The 15,674-nt window shown below is 40.2% G+C and overlaps 1 protein-coding gene across 4 annotated transcripts in view; it reads right to left on the bottom strand.

The window, feature by feature from the left end:
• dock4b (dedicator of cytokinesis 4b) overlaps window positions 1-15,674 on the bottom strand; it is a 141,125-nt gene that overhangs the window by 22,366 nt on the left and 103,085 nt on the right. For all 4 annotated transcript variants that reach the window (XM_026147369.2, XM_026147372.2, XM_026147370.2 and 1 more), the window contains 9 exons: window positions 15,541-15,601; window positions 15,087-15,180; window positions 12,655-12,803; window positions 11,159-11,245; window positions 10,903-11,007; window positions 10,475-10,616; window positions 6,968-7,134; window positions 4,865-4,951; window positions 3,300-3,476 (listed from right to left, as the gene is read on the bottom strand). In XM_026147369.2, coding sequence (XP_026003154.2) covers window positions 3,300-3,476; window positions 4,865-4,951; window positions 6,968-7,134; window positions 10,475-10,616; window positions 10,903-11,007; window positions 11,159-11,245; window positions 12,655-12,803; window positions 15,087-15,180; window positions 15,541-15,601 — 1,069 coding nt within the window. The remainder of the gene's footprint in view (window positions 1-3,299; window positions 3,477-4,864; window positions 4,952-6,967; window positions 7,135-10,474; window positions 10,617-10,902; window positions 11,008-11,158; window positions 11,246-12,654; window positions 12,804-15,086; window positions 15,181-15,540; window positions 15,602-15,674) is intronic.

Here is a 15,674-nt window from a genome sequence, read left to right as displayed (position 1 = left end):
TTATGTATGCCCTGGGAGCTGAAGCAGCGGGCTTTTTTTCCCCTCTCCACAGCAGTGCTACCTGAATTGCAGCCTGCCTGACACAGCGAATTAGTGTCCACACAGCTATTTGTTGAGTACTTTCCATTTAAAATGTTCACAAAAACTGAGAAAAATTTGAGTTAAAAAAAAATTCACATCCTACTAAAATGCAGGGTTGAAAAGTCCTGTCTGGCAAATTTGTGTTGCAATATTAATATCAGGTTCAGTGGGCAGAATTAAAGTACATAGTGGCTAAAAATAGAAGGCGAAAAATACAGTGCCAAATGGATGTTAGTGAAATCAAAGCATTGATTTTGCTTTGATTTAAGAGCCAATTTGGTCTGCGATTTTAAAAGCCCCTTTTATATCACTTTCATTCGTGTCATTGTGCTCTGCTAGAGATCATGTCTCTTTAGAAACATCATCCTTCTTGATTTTGGCTTGCAGACTGTGCTTTCTATTCACTTTCCCAGACACTGCCTTCAAAAAAGAAAAAGAAAAAAGACTTAAAAGGAGAAACTGATAAGATGAAAAATGCCCTGGTCTGCTTTGAATGATGATAACTGTTTTTTTTGCTTTTGCTTTTTTTTTTTTTTTTGGGGGGGGGGGGGGGGTTGTCACTTTCATACATTAAATGCAAGATCTTTCCTGCTTACAATGCCATCAACACTTGCAGTCTGTCTACAGATTATGTTAAATCCCTTTCAATCTGCATCAGAGTACACAAAGCGAGGGAGAACCGATGAAAAGGCCCACCTCACAATCTGCTTATGAATCTGCCGCACACTCACACACAAAAACCCCCAAAAGAAAACGAGACTGAAAGGTAAGGAGGAGTTCACTAAAAAGATCAGCACGGCTCCTCTCTCAAGGACACAGCTGTCTATCTCCAACGAGACACTTAAGAGAAGAGAAGCTGAAGGCTGCTTCAGACATATGCACTCCCAAACACACACATAGATGTCTATCAAAGGATGCATGCGGCTTGCAGACTATGAAACTTCAATAAAATAAGGAACCTTATTATTCCAGACAGGCATCCTCAGATCTTTATCAAGATGGCATAAATTAGTATGTGGTGGATATAATATTCCCTCTTATTAAACTGTGAAACAGAAAAAAAAAAATCTTATTGCATAAACATTATTACTCTATGGTGAGGTGGGACGCTCAAAGAGAGAAGTACTGAGTTTCACCAGGAATTCTATACAAGACCCCCAAAAACGGCATCAAAAAACGAATCAATAATTTTCTACAAATGATGGAAATTTCTCGTCGGGCTGCAGGGAGTGAGACCTCACCGTGGAGTGGCTCAGTTAATCATTAGAAAAGTCCAATTAGAGACGGAATGCTGAGGGGAGGGGGGGAATAAATCAGACAGCATTCCCCCTCAAGGGTTTCAACTCAAACTGCAGCAATAAATCTGAATATTAATAACGACAATTTCTCCTTCATTTGGAGCCGAGCAAACCTCCACAGCTGTCAATCGGCATTACGCGGGTAAATTAATAGATTTATAGATGCAGTCTGTTGGGCACCGCATGATATATTCTGCCAAGAAAAATGAGCTGCTGATATTGGTGCCAATGTGTCTGCTGCAGAAAAAAAATTAAAAAATAAAACAAAACAAAACAAAAAAGGTCAAATCTGTGTCAGGCTCATGTGGTATGATCACATTCTGTTATTTATGTAAAAATATAAATTACAAAAGATTTGAAGGAGACGCTGGTCAGTGTTTACCCAGAGGAACAACATCTCTATGCATATCAATATTTACCTAACCTTGTAAACAATGTGTAAAACGGGAGGAAATATTTTGTAAGTTGCAACATTTTATACAGATTTTTTTTGGTTTTCAGCAAAATAGTGGCAGCAAAGATAAAAAGCACTTCTAAAATGCTTATTTTTGGGCTCTTATCGGCGTCCTACAACCCTTAATAGGGTACTTGTACTGAGGACATGCGCTTCACTCACAAGCACACACATACAGTATATGTTCCACAGAACACACATGCATTGTCACAGCGGTTGCTATGCGACACAGAGAAGGCAGCCGAGTCCACTCAATTTGTGGAGAACAAAAAAAAAAATCTTTATTTCTTCTTTTCTAGTCTTCTTTCTTTTGAATTGAGCTCCTAATGGTTAAAGTGTCTCCACTCAAGGAGCATTTAAAAAAGCAGCAGTAAATGGAGCTCTCGATGAAATTGCCCATATTTCAACTTTCCATACCAATCTGTTACCACTTCATCATATAAATACTATAAGTTTGTGTGATTGGAAGATATGACTAGGAAGATTTTTGCACTTTATTAATCTGGCGCTCTGCCTCTTTAAGAATTCGGCTTGGTATATAATTAGCTAAACTTGGTGGATGTCACCAGAAGGGTTAGGTAATGAGGTAAAGTTGCGAGTTGTACACCCACACTGATTGAGATTCTTAGAATCTTTACTAATGACTGTAGCACTATAAAGAACTGGCATTATGTCTCTGCCAAATAAAGTATTGGTGCTGTAATCTCCATGCATGGTAATAAGCTGTTCCGGAGCCTATGCTAGCTAATCTAGCTGTGGCTGTTACTCATTTTTTCACAGATAAAGCTTAAAGCACAGCCATGAACATAGCGGCGAAAATGCTAACATTAAGCTAAGTACACCACCAATTTGGTCCTGTGTTTGGTGTTACATTGACGATGTTCCCATCTAGTTTTACTTAAACACATTTTAGCAATTGTTCTCTCTGCAATACATACTTGCTTCAAAATACACGAGTGGCGTATTTATATATAATTTGTTAGAGAACATTGTGAAAATTATTTTTAGGGCATTAAAATTCAGTAATTTGCAAACATGGCAACTTCTTTCCAAGTTTTAGGACTACATTAGCCATCTAATCCCTGAAACTCCTTCCATTCTTCTATCTAACATTATTTGACCTCCCGCCTCTTTTCCCCCCACATCCACCTTATCATTCTATCTGACCAAAAAAATCCCCCCCACCGACCTATTCCTACGCTACCCATCCATCTTGTTTTCCCACTTCCGCCCCCTCCAGTTTTCCACTCATCCATCTATTTGGTCAAGCCATCATCCAGCCATCAATGCATCCATCCATCCATCTGTTCATCCGCTCCACCCCTCCACAAAACACTTTCTGTCCATACATCTCTCCATTTTAAGCCACCTTCATGCATCATTAGGTAATCCATATGTCACTGCCTCTCATTCCTGCTTAGGTCTCTAAAATCCTCCAACCTTATCCTCCAGCAAGCCATTCATACCTCTTGGTAGCGGGCCAGTCCCCCGTTGACTGCGGCGTCGATGACCCCGTTGAGGCACATGGTGAGAGGGTTGATGTTCTGCATCTGCCGGCTCTGACACTGGGAGATCAATGTGCGCAACTGCAAGTTCTTGTTCTCGATCACCTCAATCGCATTCTCCAGTGGGCTTACCTCCACCTGTACACATGAAGGATGAAGAAACATTTTGTAGCTTTTTATATGAAGCTCTAAAGGGAGCTTTACAAATAATATCTGGAAGCTAAAATATCTATAAGGTATTTGAGTAATGTGGGAATTTTAGAGGGTCTGCTAAATAATAAATGCTACTGAGGTCCTTTATAGTGAAAGGTGAGGCAGTTTAAAACATATTAGGTTCTACAAATCAGGATATTTCAGCTTGTAATACTTTAGTTTTGACCACTTTTTTGTCCCAGAACAGAGCTGTTTTTTCTCCTAAAATACAGCAATTTGAAAAGCTGCTTAAAAAAATACAATGTTGCCAAAATCATTTGGACCTTTTAAGTTGATATGGTAAAAGTTTTAGCACCAGCCTATTTACACATTATGTGGTTTACTTGACATCCGAAATGAGTCTTTTTAGAAGTAAACACTCGATACCAGCTTCTTGTTAAATTTGTTGGAAATGCTCTAAAGAGCCTTTTCAGTGAAAACTGCGCTCTGAGTGAGGCAGCTGCAAAGCTGGGTCAGTATCTTTAATTATATTTGTGCTATTTACCAAAAAACAAAAAACACCTACATGTATCAATTTATTAACCATTATTATAAAGAATTATTGTAGCAGCTTCATTTAAAACTAAGTACTATTTTTTTAAATATACATTAACATATGGACATTTTGTCACATACTCGTGAAGGCACAGTGAAATATTTTTTCCTTCATCCTGATTTCTTTTTCTGTATTTTTTCCTTCTCACACAAAGCTTAATCCTTTTGCTAATTGAGCTTTTGCCAGTCTCCATTTTAAATGCTACTGCACTCCACAGCCATCATAGAGTAACACTGGCTTTACAATCCATATTTCACACCACGCTCAGCAGCTGTGAAGTAAAGAATATGCGCTTAGACCATCACAGACAGACACTGTGTTGGACTGCACAGAACAACATTTCAAAATCTGTGTAAATCTGACCCTTAGAAATCTGATTGAGAAGACAAAGCATTTACATGTAACAGTGTAGCAATTGTCCCATGTCAAATTTGACAGGAATTTGCCAATTACAGGGGAAAGAAATCCCAATACAAAAATCAATTCTAAAAATTGGACACGTTGGTAATCACAGTAAAGCAGTTTGGCTTTTAGCGTGACATCCAATCAAACCAATTGCGGAAACTGAACATCCAATAGCCCCAAACCTATGACTTAGGTCATGATTGCTGCTCAGTCCAATGACTTGGATCAATACTTGTGTATTGGCTGTCATTACTCTAAATTCCAACCTGCAGAATAATAAAAAAAAGAAAGTATCACTGTGTCCCTTGTGTCAAATGGCTGTGTGTTGTGTTTATGCCTTCACTGCTATTTCATCAGACTGGGACACACTCACCAGTTCTCTCTTTTCAACTTCAAACCAGCGGGAGATGCCTGGAAGACTCTGGATCAGAGTCAGAGTTGTCCTCTCCACCCACAGACTCTGCATTCACACAATACATCCATGAGCATTAGCTGATTGCTAAACATATAAAAAAAATCCATAAATACTTAGGCTTGCTGTACACATATCTTAGTGGCAGCACTGTTCAGGATTTAATTGTTGATCCACAGTTAAAGGAAAATATAAAAATGCCTACAACCCAAAAACACACTTTTACTCATATGTCATATGTCTAATATCCTCTCCAACAGTTATGCTGTCAGCCAGCATGCTTGTTATATTTCCAGCCTCTCAAAAGGTCATTAAGACAGCACGCAAGCTATGAAATTTTAATATTAACAGCAGGCTCTAAATATAATAGATTTATAATACAAGTGAAACAACACTACTTTAAAGACATGTTACATATAGACGGCAAACAGTTATTTTATTTTATCTTTTTTTTGGGGGGGGGGGGGTGTACTGTCCTGTACTTAGCACTAGAAACGTCCCTCCTTGTCAAGATCTACAGGCTTGCTATTACTTAATAAGAACAACAGCATGTTTAAGTGTCTACAGCCATGTTGGTTTTTAAAAACTGCTAGCATGCTAGTTTTTCTCGTGAACTGTAACCTCAATGCCACAATGATGTGTCATGCCAAATGCTAGTAATGGTGTTCTAAGTTGATCACAATCTGATGTGTAGTGGGCATGCTACCATGTTAGTTTAACATCTTGGTATACTAACTGGGGCTAAAGGGCAATTGAGTTATGGATATGTGATCCATGCATTTTTACTTTGGGCGGCACGGTGGTTAGCACTGTTGCCCACAGCAAGAAGGTCCTGAGTTCAATTGTGGTTAACTGGTAACTCTAAATTGCCCATAGTTGTGAATGCAGGTGCGAATGGTTGTCTGTGTCTATGTGTTAGCCCTGGCGACCTGTCCAGGGTGTTCAAAAATCGGTAATCCTTTCACAACTTTGGGGGCGTTTTTGTTCAGCTGACCCTTCTAAAGGCCTTCTAATGATCAAGATGCTAACACAGTATAGCTTCATTTATTTAGAGACAGTATCTTGCTCAAGGACACTCCAGCAGAGCAGATGAGCGCTGACATGCACTATTGATCCAGTGTCCTCAGGTTGAAGAAAGGTCTTCCGACGCACTGCACAACATTGCTGCCCTTTTATTGATTTTATGTTTTTTAAGGCCAAGAAATCCTCCTGAACAAGTCTTGAGAAAAAAAAAAAGATAGAAAAAAAACATGCACTGCAGTTTAAGAGCAGGAAGTTGAAAGCAGAATCTCACATAAAAAAGCAATTTCTGTCATGCAGATAGAAACTTCAAGAAAAGCTTTCTTTCCTACTTCAGTTTATTACCATATCCTTCCTGCGGCATACTCTTGTCACTATGTCAAAGTTTATTATAGATATTATTTCCATCTAATAGTAAGGACCAGAAATATCCAGTCCTGATGGAAATATGATATCACGATTAAATTTGGCCAAATAGCCTTGATGGAAGTGAGATGAGAAGGCTGCATGAAGCGTGTGCATTAAAGCAGAATATTTATGACAATAATATCCGCGTCTGTGTGTCGGGTGTGCATATCTGTTTAGAGTGTGTGCATCTGCCTGACTGTTTGAGTGTGTGTAACTGCATCACGCTGTACAGGCTTCATTTGCACCAAGCAGTACACTGCTCTGACTAGTATCCGAGTTCCTGTGTATAATTACTGATACCGGAGTCACAATGAATAAAACATGCACTATACACAAAGTAATACCTGAGCACTGGTTCAAACTATCACTCCCTACATGGCCCATGATGGATGAACCGGGCAGAGAAGGAAGTAAACGAAGCAGTTTCGTATCAGTGAAAAATGTTAATTTTCAGAAATGTATGATTTTAACTTTTGAAATATTCATTAAAAAAAGACCTGTTTTCATAGCACATAACATTTTGCAGTGACTCCACATTCAGACTCATTTTTTTCCCTTTTTCTACTCAGCACTAATCCACAATCAATGGTTTGAAGAGAAGATAACCTTAGATAAATGCAGAGAAATTTTCTTTACCTTAAACTCATTCTCCTTGTCTTTGGTGCCCTTGTGAAAGGGCCGGTCATATCTGAACCTCCAGATGTGATTAAACTTGTAGAAGCTTTTGATGTTGTCAGGCACTCCATCTCTCTGTAGCACATCCTGACTGTCGGGGATGGGGGTTACAGCATAGATCTGTAGATCTGAAAGCCCCTGAAGTTAAGGAAAGTGCAAGAGAGAGTGACAAGGGAAAGCACTGCAGACTTAAATGGAAAGAAATCTTCAATGACCCGAATGCATATCGGAACTTCAAACAGGACAAAGACCTACATAGGCAAGAGCTCATGTGCATATCTTTAATCAAGATATTGGCCACACATTTTCTTGCATAGACTAATGCAGAGGTAGGGAACGTTAGTCCTAGAGAGCCGGTGTCCTGCAGGTTTTAGATCTCACCCTGGGACACCACATCTGACTCAAATGATTAGGTCATTATCAGGCCTCTGGAGAACTTCAAGAAATGTTGAGGAGGTAATTTAGCCATTTAAAGCAGCTGCGTTGGATCAAGGACACATCTAAAACCTGCAGGACCCGGCTCTCGAGGCCTGGAGTTCGCTACCCCTGGACTAATGCATAGTCAAGCCGGACCAACGTATCAGCTAGTTATTATCATCGGACAATATCAGCGATTTGCTGATATGTGTATCAGCATTTGTAACTGCGGATAAAGGAAATTTTTAAAAGATGAGACAGAAGAAACACCTTTCGACCATGTTGTAAGTGATGATGTTGCGTAGTTTGTCCACCAGAGGGCACTATGCAACTTCCATGTTGACAACACGTTTTTGAAACCATAAAGTTTAGTTTTAAACCTCTCAGGCTCAAATTAAACTTTTTGTTGCTAATGCACAACCAAGTCCTGCAGTGGTACTTCTGAGTAAAAAAAAAAACTCATAAAATATGTATGTGGGGTAATCAGGATGTTAGTTTTTAACTGTTGCAAATCGGCAACGCCTGCCTCGAGAGGGTTAAAGCTGCATTGTCAAATTATTTCTAGAACAGACTCACTAATATCTTCACAAAATAACTGTGAGGAAAATCTTTTTACGTTTCAAAATCTGATATATCGGTCTATATATGAGTATGAGAAATTACAAATGTCGGTACGGCCTTAAAAATCCTATGTTAGTCAGGTTCTAATGCACAGTACATATCAAATTTTGTTCAAATTGTGTGTAATGTGTGTAATATATGTGTAAAACATGGTGAAGGTTCTGTCATTGTTTGGGAAACGTTTCAAAATTGATGCAATAAATGCAGAAAAGTACTGTGAGATTTTGAATCATCAATAACAAAACAACACCTGCTTGGCAACAATGTTTCAGCATGACAATGATCCCAAATACCCTGCAAATGCATTAAATGCATATCTGGATGGAGAAGTGCACAGTGGAGCACTATTAGTCATGGACTGGCCTCCCCAGATCAACATTATTAAAGCAGTGTGGGATCATCCTGACAGAATATGCAACAAAAAAGCATCAAACATCCAAAGAAGATCTTTATATGTCCTTCGAGAAGCCTGGTGAACTATTCCTGAAGACTACTTAAAGAAATGACAATAAAACGTGCCTAAGGGAGTTCAGGCTATGTTGAAGAATAAACGTGATCATAACGTGATCATAACGTGATCATACCACATACTGACTTCCAAGCTTGTTAGGATTATACAAGCTGTTTTTTTTGCTTAATATGTTGTATTGTCATGTATGTTTCCCCATGTTTCACTAAATCGCAGAACCTACTTCCCCTTTTCCTGGCAGAATTAAAGGAAATGATGGGTGACTCAAAACTTTTGCCCAACACTGTAAAGCAAGAGGGAAAAATAAGTTTTTCTTTTGACTAGTATGAGAAAACATACAGTGAGACTTGACAACTTGAGCAGTGTAAAAAGGCAAGGAGTGAAAAGTGAGTTAAGTGTCTTTCAAAAATCCCCAGCCTCTCCTTTATTATGAGAAACCCTGCACTGATGAACAACTATATCAGAGAGAGGGAGGAGAGCTGACGCACATGAAATGCATGAGTGTTTGTATCAAGGATTTACAGATGGGTGAGCAATCAGAGAGACTATTGATTGGCCTAATGTGAGAACAACACAGCAGCTACTTCATTCAGACGTCACTTTGAGTGGAGCGTCTGCATAAAAGGTAGGCACATCGTACATAAACTATTCAAAAATGAAAAGTACATCTTAACTTGAGGCCATTTTCTAATCAGTTTACATTTTGATGTCACCCGCACACCTGGAATATTTCCTAACAGCAACTTTGAGGGCTGCAACACTACTGTGTTGACAAACTCTGCCAACCTCCAGACAGGAAGACATACAAACACCTGCCAAAATACTTTAAACCTTTTTGCGATTGTTCCTGCTACACTAAGACTGCAATTTGCCGCAGTGACAAAGACACACACACACACACACAGAAAGACAGACACCAGCCTCACTTTCATAGCTGGTAAACATGTCTATCTTCAGTCTGTTCTCTCTTTTACTGTTGTTTCCTTCAGTCTTTGTGTCACTATGTCATCAAGTCTGCCTGTTTTCTTCCCTCTTCTCTCTAGGCTAGGGGTGCCCAATCCCGGTCCTCGAGAGCTACCGTCCTGCAGCTTTTAGATGCATCCTTGTTCCCACACACCCGAATCAAATGAATGGCTTGTTATCAGGCCTTTGCCAAACACGATGGCATGCTGAAGAGGTAATCAAACCATTTGATTCAGCTGTGTTGGAGTAGGGATGCATCTAAAAGCTGCAGGATAGTAGCTCTCGAGGACTGGGATTGGGCAGCCCTGATCTAGGCCAACAGTTGTCCCTTACATTGGTGTGAATAATTAAAAAGTCCCACATACTATAGGAGTGAATCTGAACACTGCATGGAAATGAGAAAAATGAAGGGAGCTTGAGCTTAGGTTAGTTGATTTGTACCTGGTCCCTGGTAGGAACATGGCTTAGTTGTTGTGTTTAAGGAAATGCAACACCTTAGTGCAGGGGTCCCCAATCCCAGTCCACAAGGGCTGGTGTCCCTGCAGGTTTTAGATGTGTCCTTGATCCATCACAGCTGATTTAAATGGATAAATGACCTTCTCAACATGTCTTGAAGTTCTCCAGAGGCCTGGTAATGAACTAATCATGTGATTCAGGTGTGTTGACCCAGGGTGAGATCTAAAACCTGCAGGGACACCGGCCCTCGTGGACTGGGATTGGGGACCTCTGCCTTAGTGTGTCTGATTGTGATTTGTATTAAATTTTGTATACTGCATGCAATTTGCAGCACTGTATGTTTGCGTGATAGCATGTGCCTCATGTCGCCTGCAGGGCAATTGTGTACATGTATACACGAGGCTAGCTGAGCCTCCCTGGCAGCACAGTACACATGCATATGCAGTCGGTTTAGTCCCCACGTCCAAGACTGTATCTGCTTAGTTGGGGTTTCATGTTTGACCACAACTTTATTTCATGCCTCCATGTACACTGAAGGATACACTGTGCGTCTGCCTGGTATATGGTCTGGTCGGGCTGGTTTACGTGCTGCATGGCGATGGCGTGGGGGAACTCGTTGAGCATCCGCTGCTGGAATGCCTCCAGCCTCTCGTAGTCATGGCCTCGGCACACAAACTCCTTATTCTGCAGTAGAGGGGGGTTAGGAAAGAAGCAGCGTGGGGTTAGCTTGACATCTAGTGGGCACAGACTGAAACTGCAGCACCATCTGCAAACTCCACCAAGGACAGGGCCTGTTACATCATTAAATGGCACTGAATAAGACTTGCTGAATGTCACCTTCCACTGGAAGAGTCTTATATAAGAAAAGTTCATTCTTTCAGAAGCGCCGTTTCTTTTTTGAAGAGGGTGAAAGTATTATTCCCTTCAACTAGCTGTTCAAGACAAAGCGGGAATATGGTGATTTACATACCCGTAAGAAGAAAGGAAACTTCTTCCCATAGAATCCGACTCTGAAGAATTCAGGTTCTAATCTTTGCTGATCCATGATCTTGTCATAGAGAGATGCTTCCATCATCTGACAATAAAAGACAAAACTGCTTATAAACCAAGAGTGTCTAATCTGTTAGTTTTATTATGCATTTTTCTGACTAACCAGGGCATCATCAGGTTACAAAAAAACAAAGGACTCCTCAAGCAGCATCCCCACAGCTTCTGGAACAACTTACCCTCATTTTACTCAAGTTCCTGTAGTCGTAGTACGACTCGTACTGGTCAGCAAGCTCTCTGCAAAGGATGATGCCATTCTCCCAACACTGAGGACACAAAAACACACACTTATTCCCTGTCACCTTCATCGTGCCCAGTCTGACAGTTACAGACTGACCCGAAACCTACTTAACACTAAGACACTTGTTCTGCAGTGCTCACACAATCGGTCTCCACTGGATGGCACTGGCGAGTCAACAACGCCAGCAGACACAAACAAGCTCTCGATGCAGGTACGTGCAGCACCAACCATCTTACTAATTAAATGAAAAGCTTTCCTTTCTTGCTGCCTTCCACTCTGTGATCAGGAGCACTGGAAGATGGCATAATTCGTGAATGTAAAGGATATTTGCACTACGAGTAACGAGGGGTGGCATTTTTAACGATTCAAAGAGATTTCCCCCCAAACATCAGAGGTAATGATGCGTTATTTTGAGAGGGTGAGCGTAGTTTTGTTTTGCCATTTCCCCCCTTCCCCTGAGAGTACAGAGAAACAGCAAAGGTAGTTAGGATAACGAGATAAAACTGGAAAAGAGAAGTGAAGTTGGGATGATGAAAGAAAGCAACTCCTGAGAGACGAAAACAAAACTACAGCCTGGGAACCGTTTATCAAGTGAGAAACGCTGCGTCCTGAATTAGCTGAGCTCTGTTTGCGCTCACATTTCTCACTGATGAGATTATTTTAGCTAAATGCGGCACCATCAGAACGAATCATGCTTTAACAGTCAGCGTGGCCATCATCGCCATCTGAGAGGAACAGTGTGGAATACTGTGGGACAATATGGATCCCGCTCTAATTACAGCTACCTGCAATTCCCTTGATTAAGTGGAAGAGGTGCTGCGACCTCTAGTCAACGTCACAGTTCATAACAGATAGAAATATCTCTGTACAAGGATTTTGGCCTTCCTCTTCATTTTTACGTGAATGATGTCATATCTACTAAACAAGCAGGAAAAGAAGTTCTCTCATCTTTCACCCCGATGCGTCTGAGCCGACTATTAATGTTTCATGAAACTGTTGATGCTTATTATTTTTGAAATATACGTATTAATGGCCAGCATATATTTACTCTAGGAGAGCCATCAATAATATGTCTGCGCCTCTATTTCGTTGCCAGGTATGAAATAGAAATGCATTTAAATTAGAAGGCTCTTGAATATGCATGAGAAGCTGACGTGCTGCTGGGTATTAGCTTGGCACAAACTCCTCTGAATAAAACTGAACATGCTGTTGCTTTACACTGGCACAGTACATTCACTGGCATTTAGCGGTGTTATAGGGAACCAGTTGTCCTGCTGGTGTTTGGGCTCAGCTTACTTCCTTCATTCTACCTTGCCAGTGTGCTAGAAATGTCACAGATTACATCACATGACAAATGTTCTGGTTTCTGTAAAGTCAAATGCAAATGTATTGGACGGATGACTGTAGAGGAAAAACTGGCGCTTTCCAGCTTACCTTCCCCCTGTCGAAGTTCTGGATGATAGTGAGATGCAAATATTCTTTCCTTTGCCACTCGCTCTGCATGGGGTAGTTGAGAAACTCTCTGAGCGGCCTGTCTGACCATTCCAATAACTCGTCATAGAGCAGCAGGGTGTAGGACGCCTCTGTGAGCATACACAGAGAAAAACAGCATATTAATTTACATTTACAAGTTCTTTAAACAAGTTTTTTTCTTGTTTAAAGAACTTGTGAAGCATTCAGTGTCTCAAATACTGATGAATACACTGAAGCAGAAGAACATGAACAGATGACAACATGAAAGCACATTTCAATAATCATCATACAGTATGTGTTCAGACCAGGGGTTAAAGTGGGACGGATCTATGTGGAACCGCAATCCCACACCTTTGATTAATGACCAATTAAATCTAATAGGCAGTGAGGTTGACTTTCATATGCTGCAGTCTGGCGGTGCTTCCAACTGATGCCACAAAAACCATTAAATCACCCCATGGTCACACCTGCATGCACCATTTTTTACCCTCCTTCTCTCCCCTGTTGCAGCTGTGGTTAATGCTTACATGTCATATCCTGATTCACATGAGATTTACTTTTACATTTTTAATCCAAATGTGTGTAAAATCTATGGTCTTCATCAGTCTAAATAATGCATATTATGCATGGGTCTTTCTTATTTCAAACATCTGCGGATATTCTGGCCTATCTCATAAGAGAACACTTTTTTGTGTCTATCCCTTTCTTTATTGGGTGAGTCAAACCAGGAGAGCACACTACTAAAAATGTAAAACATTAACGTGGCCTCCAACACATAACCCATTTCTTCTTTTTATAATTTTTAGCCAATGTCTTTTTATTGAGTTTTTCTTTCATACATATAAACAAAAAGAGAAGAAAAGGATTACAGATGATCTGTACATTTGGGGTAATTAGCCTGTTCGTTTAACGCTGTGAGAAAAGAAAAGAAAAGAAAAAAGGGAAATAAAGAAAAAAAGAGAAGTATTAAACATAATATTAAACATATGTTTAATATTTCCCCAAATAACATAATCCCTGCAAAATAATTCATTCCCACCCTAGTGCTGTACACTGTTTTTCCACACCTGACATAAGAGAGTTTGCTGAAAAATTGTTATAGATTTTGAAATGCATCAAGGAAAGGACCCTACATGCTTTGAAATTTCCCAGTAGAGTTCTGAGTGAATGTCTTATTTTCTCTTTTCTACACACAACATGAGGTCATATAACCACTGTTTGTGAGTGGGAGGGGCAGCGTTCCGCCACCTCAGTAGGATTGCCCTCCTGGCCAACAGGGAACAGAATGGAGAGGAGAGTTGGTAGGAGGGAGAGGAAGACAAGGCTACTTTTCAGAATCAAGTGAGGAAGCTTTGCCCTGTGCATGTCTGCATTTCTCTGTTGCACTTTGTTGCACGTGCCTTCTAACTCCTTATTTCTCCTCTGCGTTTCCTGAAGCGTACACTGCAGGTCTTCATGTCTTTTCTCTTGTTCTTGATTTTGCACCTGCACTTCAGTATAAACTTCTCTGTATTTTTCTCAGCATTTCATTGAACCTACACTCCATCTTTGAACATCTTTTTTCATTCTAGTTCAATGGTTTTATCCTTCATTTTTTTAACATATACCTGTAGTTCTAGATTTCTCCTCTCAAAGTCGTAGAGAGTAGAGAATCTGGAGAAATTCAGCTTCTTTCTGATTTTCTTGCACTTTCTCTTGAAGTATTTGTGTGTAGTGCTATTTGAAGCGACACTTGCAAGCCTTCATTGTATTTCTCGATGTTCTGTTCTGTTTAATCTAACTGTTAAAATTTTAATTGGTGCCCAAGGCGGGTAAATTGTGTCCAAAATGTTGCCACCAGATGGTGCATCTTTGTGGAGAAAAGCCATGAATCTGTTCATCTAAACCTGATCTATTTTATAACATTATTGGAATGAGATCACGGATACAAGATTTGGGTAAGGTGTTCCGGTCTAGCATGTCCTAACATGTGTAGACCCCAGCATGTTGACAAGATTAGATCTATTGGCTGGCCTAGGAAAGACTCCCCGGATAAGCTGGAGGAGGTGGCCAGAGGGAGGTCTGGGCTTCCCTGCTGGCCGACTAAGAAATTAGTGATGGCTCATGTAATATCTTCTTATTAATCGTAGAATGTAGTGGCTAAATCCACAAAGTTTAGTAAACTTAAGAACCAGCATCAGGAAAAGCTGCACAAAGAAAAAAAATTAAAACCTACTGGACCTCACAATGGGAATTACGTAATGACTTATTTCTGTCCCCTTACAACAGACCTTATGATTCCCTGCCAAATCCCAACTTAAAGCCCTGGTTATGACAAACAGTAAAACCGCAATAATGCATCACCCACGCTCAGTCACACTGTACTACAAGGCAGTATATTCCTTTCAATGTACCTGTGTAGTTTTGTGCTTTCAGATGCAGATCATACAGTTTGTGAATGTAGCGGATGTACATCTCTTCTTTGTTCAACTCTGTTTTGTAGAAGTTCTGGCAGGAGCGGGAGATGATTCAATGAAAAAACATGAGAGAAAGACGGAAAACATTAGCAGAGAGACCATCATAACCATTAGAGAGGGAATTTAAACAAGTAATGAAGGCATTTAAAAGTGGTGCAACAATATAGTTCTGCTGCTGATTTGCAGGGGCCTTTTGATCCCTCTGCCTACACACTGAGGTCCTCTTGCACATAACTCCAGTTAAATAAAAAAAAAACCCACAAGAATACTCAATTATCATCTATATATTACATATGTTTTACTTTTTTCATCATTTTGAAATAAAAAGGTAATAACTTCAGAGTGCAATAGCAACAGAAGATAAACACTGACATATTTGCCTGACACTCACCAGTAAACTGACAGTACATCCGATCTTTTTGCCATCCACTTCTCCCAACTTCATACAATCCCTGCAATAGAAACATTGAGAATTTGACTAAAAGGACCAAGCACGTGTGTCTCTGGAAGTATTTTGTGAACGTG

This window comes from Astatotilapia calliptera, chromosome 17, assembly GCF_964374335.1.
Source record: "Astatotilapia calliptera chromosome 17, fAstCal68.1, whole genome shotgun sequence".
In the NCBI taxonomy this organism is placed as follows: Eukaryota; Metazoa; Chordata; class Actinopteri; order Cichliformes; family Cichlidae; genus Astatotilapia; species Astatotilapia calliptera.
The sequence above is the reverse complement of the archived record's forward strand: the minus strand, read 5'-3'. Positions and strand labels throughout refer to the sequence as shown.